The 20,720-nt window shown below is 42.5% G+C and overlaps 3 protein-coding genes across 12 annotated transcripts in view; all 3 read left to right on the top strand.

The window, feature by feature from the left end:
- ARMCX5 (armadillo repeat containing X-linked 5) overlaps positions 1 to 13,713 on the top strand; it is a gene marked incomplete at its 5' end in the record, with an annotated part of 36,296 nt that extends 22,583 nt beyond the window's left edge. The window contains 2 exon segments of the mRNA XM_032329711.1: positions 12,910 to 13,111; positions 13,205 to 13,713. Coding sequence (XP_032185602.1) covers positions 12,910 to 13,111; positions 13,205 to 13,713 — 711 coding nt within the window.
- The window catches only part of LOC116582140 (G-protein coupled receptor-associated sorting protein 2), a 143,443-nt gene that overhangs the window by 25,164 nt on the left and 97,559 nt on the right, over positions 1 to 20,720 (top strand). Inside the window, exon 1 of one of the 8 annotated variants that reach the window (XM_032329539.1) lies at positions 14,677 to 14,750. The exons of 6 other annotated variants lie outside the window; for them this stretch is intronic. The gene's annotated coding sequence lies outside the window, so the exon portion shown is untranslated. Of the gene's footprint in view, positions 1 to 14,676; positions 14,751 to 14,926; positions 14,994 to 20,720 lie in introns of those variants that run through there. One more of the 8 variants, XM_032329538.1, reaches the window with a different exon arrangement.
- GPRASP1 (G protein-coupled receptor associated sorting protein 1) lies at positions 14,690 to 20,410 on the top strand. 3 transcript variants are annotated; one of them, XM_032329536.1, is made up of 3 exons: positions 14,902 to 14,993; positions 15,084 to 15,162; positions 15,476 to 20,410. In XM_032329536.1, exon 3 carries the CDS (start codon positions 15,798 to 15,800, stop codon positions 19,974 to 19,976), a length of 4,179 nt encoding a protein of 1,392 aa, XP_032185427.1. In that variant the 5' UTR covers positions 14,902 to 14,993; positions 15,084 to 15,162; positions 15,476 to 15,797; the 3' UTR covers positions 19,977 to 20,410. The 3 variants fall into 3 exon arrangements, with proteins under 3 accessions (XP_032185428.1, XP_032185427.1, XP_032185426.1); XM_032329537.1 differs by lacking the exons at positions 14,902 to 14,993; positions 15,084 to 15,162 and adding an exon at positions 14,690 to 14,750; XM_032329535.1 differs by lacking the exon at positions 15,084 to 15,162 and having other exon boundaries at positions 14,905 to 14,993.

A 20,720-nucleotide genomic window follows, 5' to 3' on the forward strand; every position in this document is an offset into this window, starting at 1 on the left:
TGGTGGCTGGGGCCAGATCTTATGAGATACTGTAGGCCATGGAAAGATGTATGGGTACTATTCTAAAGGTTATGGGGAGTCATTAGAGGATTTTGGCAAGGAGATCAGCATGACATGACTTATGTTTTTAAGGGATAAACCTGGCTACTGTAAATAGAATGGACCCTAGGGAAACATTAATGAAAATGGAGAAAAATTTGGAGGTAGGAAGCAATCAGTGATCTAGATAAGAGATGATAGTGGCTTGGACTAAGGTGCTGGCTGTTGATATGGTGGTAAGTGTGCAGCTTTGACATATATTTTGGAGGTAGAACCAATGGATGTTGTGGCTGAATTGAATATAAAGTAAGAGAAAAAGAGGGTTCAATGATGATTCTGAAGCTGAACAACTGAGTAATCATTTATTAAGATGGGTGAAGACTGGGAGGAGCAGGTTTTAAGGGGAATCTGAAGAGCTCAGGTTAGAACATGTTGAATTTGAGATGCCTTTTATATATACACATGGAGATAAAAAGTAGGCAATTGGATATGAGTCTGGGATTTTTGAGAGAGATCCAGATTAGAGATAGATATTTGAGACTCATCAAGGTATAGATGGTATTTAATGCCATGAGACTTGATGAGATCACTAAGGAATATAGAAGAAGTTCAAAGATTGAGCCCTGGGACATTTCAGTATATATTGTATATATTGAGATACAGGAGATGACAATAAACTAGCAAAAGCAACAACAAAAAAGGAAGCTAAGAATGTGCAGTCAGAAGTAGTCAGTAAAGTAGGAGATAAACCAGGAGATTATGGTGTCTTGGAAGCTAAGTCAAGATATTTCAAGAAGGGAGTTTTCAACTTTGCCCAAACTACTAATAGGTAAGGGGACCAAGTACCCCTATTTTCCCAGGACCATCCTAGTTTATGTCTTTTGTACAGGAATAACTTGTTAACGGCAGCCTTTTTTACACTCAGGAATGATTTGATTTGATTTGAATGGGGTCGTAGAACAAGATGAGGATTGAGAATTGATTATTGGATTTACCAACACAGAGATCATTAGCAGTCTTGACAGGCGGTTTCAATAGAGCAGTGATACTTCATTGGATGCTGGCGATAAAAGAATAGAGTGATATCAAGAAAAAGGGAGGAGACAGTGTCATATGGTAACTATAGACCACTGTTTTGAGGAATTTTGTGCAAAAGAAATGGCGTAGGAGATAGTACAGCATGTTTGGATGTTGTTGGGGTTGCTTCACTAGAGGGAAAATGTTTAAAAATATTTATTTATTTATCAGAGAGAGAGAGAGAGGGTGTGCATGCATAAGCAGAGGGAGTGGCAGGCAGAAGGAGAAGCAGGCTCCCCACCGAGCAAGAAGCCCCAATAACAGGACTCAGTCCCAGGATCCTGGGATCATGACCTGAGCTGAAGTCAGATGGTTAACCAGCTGATCCACCCAGCATACCTAGAGAGGGAAACTTTTATGATAAAGGAGAGAAAGAAGAAAATTTTGGGATAATGACCATGTGTAGAAGAGATAAGACATCATCCAATGGACACATGGAAAGTCTGACTTTAGATAGGAGCATGGCCAGTTTATTCAGAGAACATTAGGGTGGTAGGAGTTTGTGGAAGTTCTATTTAGATTGCTTTTGTTTGTTCCATGGAATAAGCAAGGTCATCAGCTGAGATAGGAAGTCATTGGGGTCTGAGGAGAGAAGAGAAGGTGTGATTTTTTTTTATTAAGGTGGAACATATGTGACAAAATTTTCCATTTCAACCATTTTTAAGTGAACAATTAAGTGGCATTAATTGCATTCACAATTATACATCCTTTACCACTATCTATTTCAAAAATTTTTATCATCTGTTATGGGTTAAATTTTGTCTTCCAAAAATGTTAGAGTCCTAACATACACAAAAATCAATTCAGGATGTATTAAAGACTTTAAACATGTGACCTGAAACTATAAAACTCCTAAACAAAAGCACAGGAGAAAGGCTGCTTTATAGTGTTTTTGGAAGTGATTTCTTGGTTATAACACCAAAGCCACATGCAACAAAAGCAAGAAAAGACAAATGACACTACATCAAACTAAAAAGCTTATGCACTGCAAAGGAATTAACAAAATGAAAAGATGAACTGCAGAATGAGGGAAAATGTTGGCAAACCATATATCTAGGGGGCTAATACCTAAAATATATAAGCTCAATAGCAAAAAAAAAAAAAGGCAAAAGGCTTGAATAGACATTTCTCTACCCTTTTACACTATTGGTGGGAATGTAAACTGCTGCAGCCACTCTGGAAACAGTATGGAGGTTCCTCAAAAAGTTAAAAGTAGAGCTACCCTATGGCCCAGCAATTGCACTACTAGGTATTTATCCAAAAGATACAATCATAGTGATTCAAAGGGGCCCATGCACCACAAATGTTTATAGCAGCAGTGTCCACAATAGCCAAAATATGAAAAGAGCCCAGATGTCCATCGACAGATGAATGGATAAAGAATATATGGTGTGTACACACACACACACACACACACACACACACACACACACACACAGAAATATTACACAGCCATCAAAAAGAATGAAATCTTGCCATTTGCAGTGTTGTGGACAGAACTAGAGAGTATTATGCTAGGCAAAATAAGTCAGAGAAAGACAAATACCATATGATTTCACTCATATGTAGACTTTAAAGAACAAAACAGATAAATATAGGGGAAGGGAAGGAAAAATAAAATAAGATGAAAATTGTGAGGGAGGCAAACCATAAGACATGCTGAATTATAAGAAACAAACTGAAGGTTGCTGGAGCGGAGGTAGGTGGGGTAAGGGATAATTGGGTGATGAGCATTAAAAAGGGCACTCAATGTAATGAGCACTGGGTGTTTTATGCAACTGATGAATCACTAAATTCTACTCCTGAAACTAATCATAGAATATATGTCAACTAAATTGAATTTAAATAAAGAATTTTAAAAATAAAAAAAAAGACATACAAGTGGCAGACATTTATATGAATAGGTGCCCAACATCACTAACCACCAGGGAAATGCAAATCAAAACTAAAATGAGATATTACTTTATACTTGTTAGGATGGCAATTATTTTTAAAAAAAACTACAAGTGTTCATTAGCAAGGATTTGAAGAAATTGGAATGCTTACACATCATTGGTGGCAATGTAAAATGGTACAGTCATATAAAATACAGTATGGAGGTTCATAAAACATATGTATCTATATAAAATATCTCTATTATATCACCTAGCAATTTCACATCTGGGTATACATCCCCCCAAAATTGAAATCAGGATCTCAAAAAGATTTCTGTTCTCTCTTATTTATTACAGCATTATTCACAATACCCAAGATATGGAAACAACCCAAATGTCCATTGGCAAATGGATAATAAGAAAATATGGTATACTTAGAATTGAATATCATTCAGCCTTAAAAGAGAAGGAAGTCCTGCCATTTGCGACAACATGGATGAACCTGTAGGACATTATGCTAAGTGAAATAAGGCAGTCACAGAAGGACGAATACCACATGATTTCACATTATGACTGTGATAGTTTACACATATATGTGATATTTAAATTGTCAAATTCATAGATACAGAGAATAGAGTAGTGGTTGCCAGGGGTTGGGGGGAGGCAGAAATGGGGAGTTGTTGAGGATGTATAAAGCTTCAATTGTGCAAGATGAATATGTCCTAGAGAATGGTATAACATAATGCCTATAATTAACAATACAGTATTGTGCACTCAAAATTTAGTTAAAAAGGTACATTTTGTGTTATGTGTTCTTACAACTACAATAACAACAACAGCAACAATGGGGCACAAGTAAACTTTTGGAGGAGATAAATATGTTATTTGTGATGATGATTTCATAAGTGTATGCATATGTTAAAACTAACCAAATTGTGTATTTAAATATATGCAATTTTTAATATGTGAGTTATATCTCAATAAAGCTGTTTTTTTTTAATTTTTATTTTTTTTTCTTTATTTCCAGCATAACAGTATTCATTATTTTTGCAGCACACCCCGTGCTCCATGCAATCCGTGCCCTCTATAATTGGAAGGGGAGGTGAACCATGAGAGACTATGGACTCTCAATAAAGCTGTTTTAAAAAGTCATCTTAAGGTCATCAAATTTTCTCCTATGTTATCTTATAGGAGTTTTATGGTTTTCCTTTTTAGAGTTAGCTTTGTGATCCATTTTGAATTAATTTTGGAAGGGTGTGAGGTCTATGTCTAAATTCAGTTTCTTGCATGTGTATGTTCATTTCTTGCAGCACCATCTGTTAAAAAGACTATCTTTGCTCCATTATATGCCTTTGGCCCTTTGTCAAAGATAGACTATATGTCTGTACATTTCTGGATTTTCTATTCTGTTGCATTGATCTGTTTGTCCAATCTTTTTGTCAATATCACACCATCTTGATCATTGTAACTTTATAAGTCTTGAAGTCAGGTAATATCAGTCCTCTGACTCTGTTATTCTTCAATATTGAGTTAGGTATTTTGGGTCTTTTGCCTCTTCATATAAACCTTAGTATCCACTTGTCAATATCCATAAAATAACTCTGGGATTTGACTAGGATTGCATTGAATCTCTAGACCAGGTTGGGAAGGACTGACATCTTGATAATATTGAGTCTTCCTATCCATGAACATGGAATATCTCTCCATTTAGTTAGTTCTTCTGAGATTTCATTCATTAGAATTTTGTAGTTTTCCTCATGTAGATCTTGTACATACTTGTTAGATTTATACCTATGTACTTCATTTTTCAGGGTGCTAATATAAAAGGTATTTAATTTCAAGCTTCACTTGTTCATTGCTGGTATACAGGAAAGCATTGACTTTTGTATATTAACCCTGTCCTCTAATCTTGCTAGTACCACTTATTACTTCCAAGAGTGTTTTTGTCTATTCTTTCGGGTTTTCTATGTAGACAGTCATGTCACCTGCAAATAAAGGCAGTTTTATTTCTTCTTCCCAATTTGTATTCCTTTTGTATTCTCTCTTGGTCTTAATGCATTAACTGGGAATTCCAGTACAGTGTTGGAAAGGAGTGGTGAGAGAGGATATCCTTGGCTTTTTCCTGCTCTAATAGTAAATCTAAATTTCTTACTGTTAAATATGATGTTAGCTATAGGGTTTTTGTAGATGTTCTTTATCAAGTCAAGAATGTTTTGCTCCATTCCTGGTCTGCTGAGACAACTTTATTCTTCTGCATGTGGATATCCAGTTGTCCCAGCTTGTGAACAGTGAATTCCAGTCAGTTGAATGGGAGTAGAAATGTTGCAAGCATTTCTTGACCAAGGATTGTAAGAAGTGTGCGGATTACCTCTACCCTTTTCTCCCCCCATTTTGCTGTCTGGAAGCAGATGTCAATGATAACCTGTCATAGGCAATAAATGATGGTTAGGTAATGAGAAACATAATAAAATGTACTATGGATTTATATATATATATTTTCTATTTTAAAAAGTAATTTGACATTTAGTTAACTGTTAGTATTTGCTCACATTGTGGAAATTCAGGATTGCTTATCCCTTCAAAACTAATAACCTAACCTTACCAGCCCCTATAATTCTAGAAATCCTCGAGGTGTATTTCCCATGTCCTGAATTTTGATAGTTTTACATGATTTTTCGAGGTGTTGTTGCCACATTAAGCTTTACTGTCAGAAACACTTAAGTCCCTCCAATGCTCCCTCTAATTTTCTCATCCCAGAGTCCTCATGATGTCAAAGCTGAGTACTACTCTTAACTTTAAATCACTGCTGTAGAGGAATATATTTTCCTCTTTATTTTACACTTTATAAATGGGATCTGCACACCAGAGTGTTACAGAATGGATGTTCTTTCTGGGACAACATTTTTGTTTGTTTTTTGTTTTGTTTTGTTTTGTTTTACCTGCCTTTGTTGTGGCAAACATATAGTTGAGGGTGTCTGCTAAACCAGGCAAAGATAGAAGTCCTAATCCCAGTATGGGACCTAGCTATTAAAATAGCTATATTCCCCTTATGACAAGGCTTTGTTTCTGGACTGAGGCCATTGTGCCTGGCTGTTTTCCCTCAAGATAAATTCTTTTAAGGCAGAACCCACTTCATATGTAACCTGAAAATATTCTTGGGTCAGGCCTCCCCACAAGTTTTCTAGATGTGCCTTGTCTCAAGTAGTAGACACAGGCTGAGATCTTTCCTGAGGCTCATAAGTCTCTTGAGACAATTCCATCAGTTCACAAGAACCCAACCCAGCTTGGTCCTAATGCAAGGGACGTGAGTTCCTGTGTAAAGCTCCTGAAATTCAAGGATAGGAGAATGGATAAATTCTAAGAATGCATTGAGAGTTTGGCTCAATCGTAGACAAAAGGGAGATCCCAGAAGGAAAGTTTGCCTGAGGCACATGAAAGACAGAAGACATAAATGGGCAAAAAAATAGGTCCATGACTCTGATGATTGAGAGAGACAAAATGAAATCATTTGACCTGCACGTGTATGGAATATACTAGTTTGAAAGTTCACATGCATGTACATGGAAGGTGGGGGTGGGGCTGGGTCAAAGCTGCTTCTGTATCCCTGGTTTAATACATGGAGGATTATTTCATTCTAAAGTTGTTCCATAGGTCCCAATCATATGGTGGGGGTGGGAGGGAGAATAGGCCTAAAACACTTCCTTTATGAGAATCTGGGGATGGGGAGCCTAGGGTTCCACAAGTATACTCCTAATGGCTAATTGAAGGCATAAGAGTGGGAAATAAGGCTGGGAAGGAAAAAGTAGGATGAGTCAAGGGCTCAGTTATTTAGGTTAACTGGGGCATTTTGAAAGGTAACTTAATGGATGGAGGTGGTTGATTTCCTTATCTGGTTGTTTTGCTAAGAGGTGGATCATATACCAACCCGTTTGTCTATTCAAGATAGGTATCTTTTTAAAAAAGTTTTTATTTTAATTCCAATTAGCTAACATACAGTGTTATATTAGTTTCAGGTGTATAGTTTAGTGATTCAAGAATTCCATACACCACCCATGTATGGTGTCTCATGGATCTCATGGGGATTAAGGAGTGTTCATCACAAGTGCACTCCTTAGTCCACATCTCTAATTTAACCCATCTTCCTACCCACTTCCCCTCTGGTAACCATCAGTTTTTTCTGTTTGTCTTTCTCTCTCTATTTTCTTTGCTCATTTGTTTTGTTTCTAAAAATCCACTTGTGACTGTAATTATATGGTATTTCTTTCCCTCAGTTATTTTGCTTAACATTATACTCTCTGTCTCCACCCATGTCATTGCAAATGGCAAGATTTCAATCTTTTTATGGCTGAATAATATTACATTGTATATTATGCCACATCTTCTCTATCCATTCATCAACCGATGGATACTTGGGCTACTTCCATATTTTGACTATTGTAAATAATGCTGCTATGAACGTAGGGGTGCATGTATTCCTACAAATTGGTGTTTTTGTACTCTCTGGGTAAATACCCAGTAGTGAGATTGCTGGATTGTAGGGTAACTCTATTTTTAATTTTTTGAGGAACCTCTGTACTGTTTTCCACAGTGGCTGTGCCAAGTCATATTTCTGCCAATAATACCGAGGGTTCCTTTTTCTTCACATCCTCGCCAACACTTGTTGTTTCTTCTGTTGTTGATTTTAGTATATGTGCTGCCGAAGCGAGCACTGTTGTTGATTTTAGCCATTTCACAGGGGTGAGGTGAAATCTCCTTGTAGTTTTGATTTACATTTCCCTGATGATGAGTGATGTTGAGCATTTTTTCATGTGTCTGTTGGCCATCTGGATGTCTTTTTGTGGAAATGTCTGTTATGAGCACACTATAAAGGCACACACACAATTTGTGTCTTTCCACAATGTCAGTTCTGTTCAGAGATCAGTTGGGCAGAGCCTTTGATGGCAATTGCCTTCTTTAAGTGGTCAGACAAGAGAGAGGTCATGTGTGAAGAATATGACATTTTGCTGCAAAAATCCTCCCTTTTAAAAAAAATTTATTTTTTATTTTCAGCATAACAGTATTCATTATTTTTGCACAACACCCAGTGCTCCATGCAATCCGTGCCCTCTCTAATACCCACCACCTGGTTCCCCCAACCTCCCACCCCCCCCCGCCACTTCAAACACCTCAGATTGTTTTTCAGAGTCCATAGTCTCTCATGGTTCACCTCCCCTTCCAATTTCCCCCAACTCCCTTCTCCTCTCTAACTCCCCATGTCCTCCATGCTATTTGTTATGCTCCACAAATAAGTGAAACCATAGGATAATTGACTCTCTCTGCTTGACTTATTTCACTCAGCATAATCTCTTCCAGTCCCGTCCATGTTGCTACAAAAGTTGGGTATTCATCCTTTCTGATGGAGGCATAATACTCCATAGTGTATATGGACCACATTTTCCTTATCCATTTGTCCATTGAAGGGCATTTTGGTTCTTTCCACAGTTTGGCGACCGTGGCCATTGCTGCTATGGACATTGGGGTACAGATGGCCTTTCTTTTCACGACATCTGTATCTTTGGGGTAAATACCCAGTAGTGCCATTGCAGGGTCATAGGGAAGCTCTATTTTTAATTTCTTGAGGAATCTCCACACTGTTCTCCAAAGTGGCTGCACCAACTTGCGTTCCCACCAACAGTGTAAGAGGGTTCCACTTTCTCCACATCCCCTCCAACACATGTTTCCTGTCTTGCTAATTTTGGCCATTCTAACTGATGTAAGGTGATACCTCAATGTGGTTTTAATTTGAATCTCCCTGATGGCTAGTGATGATGAACATTTTTTCATGTGTCTGATAGCCATTTGTATGTCTTGATTGGAGAAGTGTCTGTTCATATCTTCTGCCCATTTTTTATATGATTATCTGTTTTGTGTGTGTTGAGTTTGAGAAGTTCTTTATAGATCCTGGATTTCAAGGTATGTCTCCAAAGGCAAAGGAAACAAAAGCGAAAATAAACTTTTGGGACTTCATCAAAATCAAAAGCTTTGCACAGCAAAGGAAACAGTCAAAAAAACAAAGAGGCAACCCATGGTATGGGAGGAGATATTTGCAAATGACAGTACAGACAAAAGGTTGATATCCAGGATCTATAAAGGACTCCTCCCTTTTTTTTTTTTAAAGGGATTTAATCGGTCTTGGGCCCCTGCAGACCTTCTCTGGTTCTGTTTGTTATTAGCTCTGGGGTGTCAGCTGATGCTGATCCCAACAATATCTCCTGGATGCAGTATCTTTAACTACTTGCGTCATTGCTTGACACAGGCCCCTGCTTGACACAGGCTCCTACTTAACATGAGAGACTCCATTTTGATCATTACATATCTTCATGTCTTCTGCCCATTTTTTAAGTGAATTATTTGGTTTTTAGATGTTGAGTGATATCAATTCTTTATATATTTTGGATACTAACCCATTATTAGATATATCATTTACAAATGTCTTTTCCCATTCTGTTTTGTTGATTGTTTCCTTTGCTGTGCAGAACCTTTTATGTTGATATAGTCCCAATAGTTTGTTTTTCCTTTTGTTTCCCTTGCCGCAGGAGACCTCACTAGAAAGAAATTCTTATGGCTGATGTCAAAGAAGTTTCTACCAGTGTTCCCTTCTAGGATTTTTATGGTTTTTGGTCTCACATTTAGTTCTTTAATCCATTTTGCACTTATTTATATATATGATGCACGAAAGTGGTCCAATTTCTATCTTTTGCATGTTGCTGTCGAGTTTTCCCAACACTATTTGTTGGAAACATTTTTTCCCACTCGATAATTTTACCTCCTTTGTTGGAGATTAATTGGCTATATAGTTATGGGTTTATTTCTGAGTTTTCTATTCTGTTCTATTGCTCTATGTGTCTATTTGTGTGCCAGTACCATACTCTTTTGACTACTACAGCCTTGTAATATAACTTGAAGTCCAGAATTATGATGTCTCCAACTTTGCTTTTCCTTTTCAAGGTTGCTCTAGATATTTGCAGCCTTTTGTGGTTACATATAAATTTTAGAATTCTTTGTTCTAGTTCTGTGAAAAAATGCTGTTGTATTTTGGTAAGGTTTGTATTAGATGTGTAGATTGCTTTGGGTAGTACAGGCATTTTAACAATATTTGTTCTTCCAAGCCAGGAGCATGGAATTTCTTTCCATTTCTTTGTGTTGTCTTCAATTTCTTTCTTCAGTGTTTTATAATTTTCAGAGTACAGGGCTTTCACATCTTTGGTTAGGTTTATTCCTAGGTATCTTATTACTTTGGTGCAATTGTAAATGGGATTGTTTTCATAATTTCTCTTTCTTATGCTTCATTATTGCTGTATAGTAATGCAAGACTTCCATACATCGATTTTGTATCCTTTGACTTTACTGAATTTGTTTATCAGTTCTAATAGTTCTTGGTGTACTCTTTAGAGTTTTCTGTATAGTATGATGGATGTCTTTTGAAGTGGATGCCTTGGCAGTCAAAAGCTCAATGGCAACTACTTGCCACTACAGAAATTTAGATTTCAGAAGCTAGTCAGTGTTAGACGGATGCTAGAGAGATACTGGGGAGTGAAATCTATGGCTGTTCCAATCAGACCAGAATTCATTTTAGAAGAAAGTAAATAGACTATTACTTGGCACCACAAAGACACAGATCAACATCCTGTTTCAAACCTTTACATACTCTCTGATATTAAAGATGGCACTTAAGTTATCTGATATATACACATTAAGTGCTAATACATACAGAGCTTAAAATAGGTCTTTTCTCAGTTTAATAAATATTAAACAGCAATGGGGTCTGTTCTGTAAATGGATTAAGAACAACTTGTCCAACAAAATTTCAGTCTCACAGTGTACTCTTTCAGTTTGTGGTAGGTCCACTCCCTGTTAGTAAATATCTTGGAATCAGTACTGGATCACCTTGAGAATTACCAGACAACAGGGGTGCCTGGGTGGCTCAGTGGGTTAAGCCGCTGCCTTCGGCTCAGGTCATGATCTCAGGGTCCTGGGATCGAGTCCCACATCGGGCTCTCTGCTCAGCGGGGCGCCTGCTTCCCTCTCTCTCTCTGCCTGCCTCTCTACCTACTTGTGATCTCTCTTTGTCAAATAAATAAATAAAATCTTAAAAAAAAAAAAAGAATTACCAGACAACATTATGCTGGTATGACCATAAAATTCTAGGGTAAAATTTGAGTAAGAAAGAGACTACAAGTAAATGTAACCTCCACAGGAACAGAGATTTCTTTCACTTGTGTTTCTACTGTATCTCCAGTGCCTAGGATAAAGAAGGTACTCTTAGGTATTTCTTGAATGAATGAAAGGCACCAGAGAATTTAAGAAAGTGAAAGAACAGTTCAAGGAGGCAAGGAGATTCACACACACCCACAGGTCCCAACAGAGCTCAGACTCCCTTCTTTAAGGCTGGCATTCACCCAAGAGTGTATGCTGTGGAATAAAGAAAAAAATGATCCACAGTTCAGCTAAAGCCATTTAAACAGCACAGCAAAAGTAGCCCTCCTCTGATAATTGACATCCATCGTCAGTCCAGATATTGTATAGAATCATCTCCAGATGGTTCTTTATCACTTAAATATTGCACAGCTGTAATAAGTATTTAAATATAAGTGAAACCTAAAGGAAAATATATGAACATTCACGGTAAGAATATAGTTCCTTTTCATCATCAAAACCATCAGTGATTTTCAGCAAATGGCGACTTTCTCTAAGATGAACCTAAAAGGCCATTGCAAAAGTCTCTTTTCTTTAGAAAACAGAGACAGGGGATTGCTGGAGAGGGTGGTTATAGGGGTAAGAGATGAGCCCCCAAATTGATCTTCCCAGGGGTTTAGGGCCAAGTAAAGTAAATCAAGGGGAATGGAATTTCAAGAAAAGATGGTGAGTAAATTTAGTTCCTACTGTTACTGTAACACATTACCATATTCTTGGCAGCTTAAAATAACACAAATGTATTAGCTTACAGCCTTGGATGTTGGGAACACAAAACGGACCTCACTGGTCTGAATTGAAGGTGATGGTCAGGCTTCATTTCTCTAAGGGACCCCGGGCAGAATCTGCTTCCTTGCCTATTCCAGCTTCTGGATGATTGAGGGACATTTATTCCGCCTATCATAGTGAAAGTGCCAGCACTTCACCTGGGCCCCAGCAGGTTCATGCTCAACCACAGTCGTGCTTAAACGCGTTGCTCTGTTTGCCCCGTGGATCACAGAAAGGAAGGGCTCAAGACTAGAGGAAGGATGTAGGGGTAAAGGAATCTTGAAGATTCAAGAACCCGCAAGCTCTGTCCTGGGGAAGTAGGTACATGATGGGGCCTTCTTCCAAAGAATGGCTGGGGAAACTAGACAGGCGTGTATGGCAGGAGGCTGAGATCCAAGCTGGTTCTAACCCCTGACCACATCTCCACATGGCCAAATATCATGAGAGCACGGATATGACTGCGAGAGAAGACTTAATAGGACAGTTGAAGAGGAGCTAGGAGCCGCCCGACCCCTGGCCATAGGGGCAACAGATAGGAAAGAGCCTAGGACCCAGGGCGGGTCCTGACAAGGAAAAAAGGCCCTCCTTCTTGGGCAACTGTGGGGACTGCAAAACGGCAAAGCATGCTACCAGTTTAAATGAGCTGGGAAACAGCAGCGTGGCAGAAAGAATGGGCGCAGAGCAGGGGTTGGTTTTCTCAGGGTCAAGGTGTAGGTCTGCCTTCCTTTAGAAAAGGCGCGGTGGTGAGGCCTCCGTGGGGGTCCTCCCCGCCCTCCTCCCTTCGGTGGCCCCGCGAAGCAATGAAGGAAGAAAGTGAGAGGGCCATCCACCCCAGAACCTCCAGGGTGGTCGGGCCTTAGGCCGCCTCTCCTCGCAGCCCGCTGTCCTGACAGCCCCTGGCCCACCCGCCTCCAATTAGGATGGTGGACGGAAGTGGGGACAGGGAGGCGGACAGACACTGAGTAGCCGGGGGATTCTCACACACCGAGGGGCGGTTGATATCCATCCGCCGCTGTTCGCCACACACCTTCCCTCCCCGCCGCCCCCGACCTCTGGATCCCAGCCCCCACCGCCAACCGTCCCCGGGTCCCATAGGTTGCAGTGCCAGCAACGAGGGGGTGGTCGCCCGCGGAGGTCTGCAGAGGCGGGCTGTCATGAGCCCGCCCCTTAGGCTCGGGCTCCTCCCGGCCCCGCCCCCTCTGGGTCGGAACTAGGGTGGGCTGGGGAGGGGGCGTCGAGCCCGTTCGCGCCGTATCCCTCCGCCCCCCTTCCCGACACCCTCGCCGCGAGCGTTTCGTGCCGCATCCTGCGCAGCCCCTGCCCAGTTTGGTGCAGCAGCGCGGGGGGCGGGACGCCTCTTTGCGATTCTGGCCGCACTCAAGGCGGTGGGAATCCGAGTGCAGAGCTACGAGAGGAGGGGGAGGCCGACGACTTGCACCTTGAGCCTGTGAGGGAAAGTGGGGGTGTCGTGGGGGGAGGCGGGGGACCCCCACTGTCGCCTGGCTTACAGGCTGTCCGGACCCCAGACCCTGACAGCCTGGCAAGGAGGAAGCGACCCTGTCGTAGCTGGTCCCTGAGAGAGGGGCGCAACGCCGCGCGACCCCTGGCGAGGAGAGGCGGCGACTGGCCTGGGTCGGGTCCGGGGCACGGGGGCTGGCCGGAGAGGCTTCCTCGGATCCTCTGGAGGCGAACTGCGCCCGTCACTCCGCGGCCAGCTTTCTAGGCGCCCGCGATCCGCCGTTGACGGTGCCTGTACCGGCAGAGACCTGTGGCTGCGGGGGCGGGGGGGGGGGGTGCTCTGCTGCGGAAGAAATGGCGGAGTGGGAGCTGGGGTGTGGAGTGCCCAAGCAGGCCTCCGCGTTGGGGGGCGGGGCGGCCCGGAGCTCTATGCCCAGCTGGTGGGAGTGGATGCCCCTTGGAGTTGGCTGCTTCGGGCCCTGATTCTGGAAGGGGGACTGTTGGGCCCCGCACCGTGGGTGTTATCCTTTCTACAGTTGCCTGGTAGATGCCAAAGCCTTCTCTCTGCTTGTTAGCTCTGGTGGTTTCCTCCTGCAGGTTGCATCTGTAGAGGAGAGGCTTGAGAAAAAGGAGGAGCGAGACAATGGCCTGGATTTCTGGAGGTGTGTGGCACTGGCGGGGGGGGGGGGGGCGGTGGTGGTTCGGGAAATGGGCAGCAGCCATTGAGTGGAAACCACCCGAATGGGGTGACTGGTGGGACCAAGACAGGTCAGGCATCCAGGAATACCTTCCAAAATTCCCCTTTGTATTAGCTTTCTAAGCACTTTTCTTGCCTTACTTCTTCATCTCCACCCAAAATTCCTGCTACAGTTGGGCTAGGACGTGAGGGTGAGACACAAGTCATAATTAAAAGTGTCACTGCACATACTGTTTTGTGGAATATGCTGTGTTCTTTCCCCCATTTCTGTAGTACAAGGGAGCGTGAACACCTAGTGGTTAATTCTTATAATTGGAGAAAGGAGTAATGGGAAGAGTGTCATGTGAAGAGTTGTTATCCAGAACTGTGAAACAGAGGGCCTAAATAGAAGGTGAATATTTTATCAACAGGATCCTAAATGTTAGAAGATAATATGGATACTCTTATTTTTGGTGTTGGTCAGTTCACCAAGCACTCAGTTGCTACCATTATTTCCTGAATGTTTTACCTTTGTGTCTGTCCATAGACTTGCTTGAAGGCTGCTCATTTCTGTAAGGAAGGAGAGAGGAGGAGACTGGTTCAGATCTCTGGAGGTTTCTGTGAAGGTGGGTAAATCAGGAGAGCACTTTAGAGTAAGATCATGGCAAGTGTCTTTGATCCACATGGGTCTGGGACTTCCTCCACCTCTCCTGTTTGCTGCCAGATTTACACACTGCCACAGCATCCCTTGTCCTTTTCTTGCAGGAGATACTAGGAATTTGGGGGTAGTTGTGAATTGCTCTGAAGGGAAGTAGAAGACCTGAGAGCAGGGACAAGGAGACAGGAAACAGACAAATGGAACTCTTATGGTAAGAGATACTTGCATCAGAGGTCAATGTGCCCTCTTACATATTTAGTAGTCAGGCTCCATTTTCTCCTTTATTATTACTTATTCCTAGGATATCCTCCAAGTTGCTTTAGGGTTTGACAACACTGGAATCAAGGGAAGGAGGGGAAAATCAGACGACATCCATATAGGTTGGTATGAGAGTAGGTACAACTTTGGGTGGGGAAGTGGAAATCAACACTGGCCTAAGAGCTATTAGGGTACTTTGGGGGCTTCTAAACTTCTCCCATTGCTAACACTTACTAGTTTCATACCTGTTTTGTATCAGGCAAAGTAACATGGCAAACTCTGGGGTAAAACATGGGTGAAATGAGGATGACAAAAGACTTTCTAAGTAGTCCCAACTGTCCTGCTAAACATTCAAAGTCCAGTCTCTGTGTGTATCTCTGCACAGAACAACACAATTAGAAGAGATTCAAAGCCCATGTCATTCTCTTTCCATAGATCCACCTCCAGTGGCAGCTCTGGTGGTGTTGGAATTGCTGCTGATCACTACCCTCAACAGGTCTGCACCCAGCCGGGAACATCCATCATCCCCCCAGCTTGGTTGTGCCTCCTCTGCACTTTGTGATATTGACTGAGGCTAGGCTTCAGAAAGAGGTTGATTGACTGATGGACTAGTGATTGATTCTAACCTTTGTTTCCAACTATACCACCTGAATCACTGAAAGATCAGAGTGTCAAGATACAGAACTGTGGGAGATCTGTGGTAGAGGCTGAGACTGGGGTGGGGTTACTTAACTAGGCCTCTTCTGTAACTTGTACCATGACTGGAGCTGAGATTGAACCTGCTGCCCAGGCAAAGCCTGAAAAGAAGGCTGGAGAAGAGGTTGGGGGTGGGGCTGAAAGAGAGAATGAAATCCCATTGGTGGTCAGACCCAAGGTTAGGACCCAGGCACAGGTAATTCCTGGGGTAAGGCCTAAATCTGATGCCGTGGTAGTAGGTGGTTCAAGGCCCAGAGCTGAACCTGTGGGAGTAGGTGCAATGCATCCAAAGCCTGAGGCCAAGGCAATCACTGGGTCAAGACCCTCAGATAAAGCCCATTCTTGGGCCCAAACTGAGTTTGATAGTAAAGCAATGTTGAAGACAGGGGGAGTGTCCCAGACCAATACCATAGCCTGGCAACTGGTCAGTACTGAGTCTGGGTCAGCTAAATCTAAGACATTATCTATGGATAGGGAACTGATCAGTGTGGATACTGAGTCCTTTTCTGGCACCAAGGTCAAGTACCAATCAGGAAAACAGCCTTTGTTTGGGTCAGAGGAGAAGACCAATGTTGGGTCCTGGTGGTGCCCCAGGCCTACATCCAAACAAGAGATCTCTCAGAAGTATGATTTCAGTTGGGCGGACAGATCGTCTATGAGTTCCTGGTTCTGGAGTGGAGAAGAGGTCAGTACAAAGTTTCATCCTAGAGGCAGGGTAAAGGCCAGTTCCAGATCCAGGTGCATAGCTAGAGAAGAGGCCATGTTTAGGCCCACTATCAATCAGGAGTACTATATCTTGTCTAGTTCTGGCTCTGAGGATGAATCTTTTAAGACATCCTGGCTCTGGGCCAGAGAAAAGACTAATACCTGGTCCAGGCCCAAGGAAGAAATCAATAACAGGTCCAGGTTTAGGTCCAAGAAAGAAATCTCTGAGTCCAGTTCTGGATCTGGATGTGAAGACAATGTGAAGTCCTGGTTCTGGGCTAAGGAGGAAGCCAAATCCAGGTCTAAACCCGGAATCAGGAAAGGGGCCAATGTCAGGGCAAGGCACAGGGCAAAGCAAGAAGCTTCCATTGATTTTGTTTCTGGATCTGTAGATGTAGTCAAAAAAGAGTCCTGGCTCTGGCCTAGAGAAAAGGCTGATAACTTGTCAAAGCCCAAGTCCAAGAAAGAGGCCAGGACCAGAATAACAGCAAAGGAAAAGGTGAAAACTAAGGCCAGAGCCAGGGCCAGGAAAGAAGCCAAGTCTGAGGAGGAGTTCCTCCTTGGGAACTGGTTCTGGGCTACAGAAGAGTCCAGTGTAGTTGGTGGGTCCAGTGTCAAGTACAGTTCTCAAGGGGAGGATGAGTCAGTTGTTGGCAGTTGGTTCTGGACTGAAGAAGAAGCCAGTATGAGGACTGATGCCAGCAGTAAATCCAGACCAAGGGCTGAGGAAGAGTCTGCTGGTAATTCCATGCTTGGTTCTGGGGAAAAGATCAGTATGGAAACTGGGGCTGAGGCTACCTTCAAATCTGTGGTAGCATATGATAAAGGAAAGGTCATTGCTGGTTCCTGCTTCTGGGCAAGTGAAGAAATCAACCTAGAGGCTGAAGAAGAGACCATTTTTGGTCCCTGGTTTTGGGTCAGTGATGAGACCAGTGTAGAAGCTGATGTTAGAGCCAGCTGTGCATCTAGGCCAAGGTCTGAGGAAGAAGAGGTCATTGGTCCCTGGTTCTGGGATAGAAAGGTCGATACAGAGGCTGAGTTTGGAGAAGAAGCCAGTCCAGAAGATGAAGAAGAGACAATATTCGGGGAGTGGTTTTGGGCTGGAAGCCAGGCCCAGATAGATTCTGGGGTTAAAATCAGCAGTGACACCATGCCAGGAGCTGAGGAGGAGCCCATTATTGGGTCATGGTTCTGGGATGGAGTAGAAGCTTATATAGGAACTGAGGTCAGCAACAAGTCTAGTCTGAAGGACAAGGAAGAGGTTATTCTGTCATCTTGGTTTGGGACCACAGAAGAGGTCAGTATGCAGAATGGAGCTGGTGCCAGCTGTAAATTTGTGGCATGGGCTGAAGAGATGAATAATGAGTCTTGCTTCTGGGGTGAAGATGATCCCTGCATGTATACTGCCAATGGAGGCAGCTGGAAGTTAAGGCCAGAGGAGGAACAGGACAGTGTTGATTCATCATTCTTGTCCAGAAAATACACAAGCCCAGAGATCGTTATAGGGCCCTGGTTATGGGCTACAGAAGAGGTCACTATAGATGATGGGACTGGAGAAGAGGCCAAGGCACTAATGGAGGAGGAGACCATGATCACATCCTGCTTCTGGAAAGGAGATAAAACCAGTAGAGAGGCTATAGACAGAGAAGAATCCAGGCCAGATGCTGAGGAGGAGGACATTATTGATTCTTGGTTCTGGGCTGGGGAAGAGGACAGGCTCAAGACAGCAGCTGAGGCTAGAGAAAAGGACAGGCTGGCAACTGAGAAGGAAGCTATTGTTGGGTCCTGGTTCTGGGCCAGGGAAGAGATCATTAGGAAAGAGACTGGCTTTTGCAACAATTCCAGTCCAGAGGCCAAAGAGGAGGAAACCACTGTTGGATCTTGGTTCTGGGCTGAAGAAGAGGCCAGTTTGGAGGCAGGAGCCAGTTTTGAGTCCGTGCCAGTGACTGAGGAAGAGGAAATCATTGTTGGGTCCTGGTTTTGGGCTGAAGAAGAAGACAGTACAGAGTTTGGGCCTCAGGCAGTAGAAGAGAGCAGGTCAAACACTGAAGAAGAAATCATTTTTGGATCCTGGTTCTATGCTGCAAAAGAAGTCAGTGCAGAAGCAGAGAAATGCTGTGCATCTCAGCCAGAGGATGATGAGGAGATAATTGTTGAGTCCTGGTTCTGGTCTGAAGAGAAGGACATTAATGAGACTGGAACTGTTGTTACCTGTGAGTCCAGGCTAGAAAACAAGGAAGGGACAGTTGCTGGGTCTTGGTTTGGAGCTAAAGATGAGGCCAATAACAGGACTGGGTATGGGACCAACTATGAGACCAGGACAGTAGCTGAGGAGGATGAAGCCATAGTGGGGTCCTGGTTCTGGGCAGGAGATGAGTCCCATTTTGAATCAAATCCTAGGCCTGTGTTCAGGGCCATTCACAGGTCTAAGTGTTCATTTGAGCAGGAGCCTGATGCCTCACGCAGGCCCCAGAGCTGGGAAGAGGTCACCATTCAATTCAAGCCTGGTCCATGGGGTAGGGTTGGCTTCCCATCTCCAATCCCCTTTAGATTTCCAAAAGAGGCAGCATGTCTGTTCTCTGAAATGTTTGGAGAAAAGCCCAAGCACATGGAACTTAACACAGAAGGGGAAGAGCAGGTATCTTTGCTTCAGCCTGATCAGCCTGAACCTGAGTTCCTATTTCAGTATGATCCATCCTATAGGTCAGTCAGGGAAATTCGGGAGCATCTTAGAACCCGAGAGAGTGCGGAGCCTGACAGTTGGTCCTGCAGCTGCATACAATGTGAGGTCAAAATTGGTTCTGAAGAGTTTGAAGAACTCCTTTTATTAATGGACAAAATCCGAGATCCTTTTATTCATGAAATATCTAAAATCACAATGGGTATGAGAAGTGCTTCTCAATTTACCCGAGATTTCATTCGGGATTCAGGTGTTGTCTCACTTATTGAAACCCTGCTCAATTATCCTTCCTCCCGAGTTAGGACAAGTTTTTTGGAAAATATGATTCGTTTGGCTCCACCTTATCCAAATCTAAACATGATTCAGACATATGTGTGTCAGGTGTGTGAAGAAACCCTTGCTTACAGCTTAGATTCCCCTGAACAGCTATCTGGAATAAGTATGGTTAGATATCTCACTACAACTACTGACTACCACACACTAGTTGCCAAGTATATGTCTGGATTTCTCTCCTTGTTAGCTATGGGCAATACCAAAACAAGGTTTCATGTTCTGAAAATGCTAATGAATTTGTCTGAAAATCCTGTCATGACAAAAGAACTACTCAGTGCTGAAGCAATGTCAGAATTTATGAGCTTTTTTAAAAGGAAAGAGACGAATGATAATATTCAAGTTGTTCTAACAATGTTTGAGAATATTGGTAATAATATCAAAAAGGAGTCAGTGTTGTTCACTGATGATGATTTCAGTCTTGAGCCACTTATTTCTGCATTCCATGAAGTTGAGGAATTTGCTAAGGAACTGCAAAGCAAAACAGATGGTCAAAAGGACCCTGAGGAACACCAAGAAAATTAGTATGATTAATCACTTGCCTTTGCCCTTATGTTCCTAAGTTAACAATTCCTTGAATAATGTTTTGATTTACATAGTTGGTTCTGTGTTGTAATGTATCGTTGTTGCCAACACTGACTTTGCCCAACTCTGTATGAGCTGAATCATTATTCTGATGCCAAATGAAAATTAGAACTGAAAACACATTTGTTGATATTTTCATTTTTGTCCAGATTGTGACACTTACTATTTAAGCCAAAGTGAACTGAGCCATCAAAAGTAAGCCAGTTACCCTTACGATTATTCTAGTATATTGAGGTCTATTTGAGGAATATTTGTGTTTTTAATAAAGTTGTGTTAAAGTTGTCAGAAGTCACCCTTCTTGAACTTAAAATATAGATGCAAATCTAACACAGGAACACACATAGGTAATTAATACATAAATAATATGCTCCTTGCAGAGGTTACCATGGGCTGCTACTCAGGGCACGCCTCAGAGAAAAAGGACCCAAATAAGTTGGGCTCTGGAACCTTTAAAAAAGACTGGGTGGTATGAAGAAAAGCCTGGAGTTGAGAAAGGTATTTCCATGGGAATGAGTTATCCAGTCAGCCTGGAGTGGTTAAAGGATATAGAGGATGAGGTAAGTTTTGGAGAGCTGAGAAGTTGCTTTTTGCAGCTCAGAGTATGGGGGTTTCTTTGATACTGCCTAAAAATTAAAAGAATAAGAGGAAAGTAGGCAATAACTGAGTCAGGAAAACCATTTTTTC

Source organism: Mustela erminea, chromosome X (genome assembly GCF_009829155.1).
Source record: "Mustela erminea isolate mMusErm1 chromosome X, mMusErm1.Pri, whole genome shotgun sequence".
Taxonomy (NCBI): domain Eukaryota; kingdom Metazoa; phylum Chordata; class Mammalia; order Carnivora; family Mustelidae; genus Mustela; species Mustela erminea.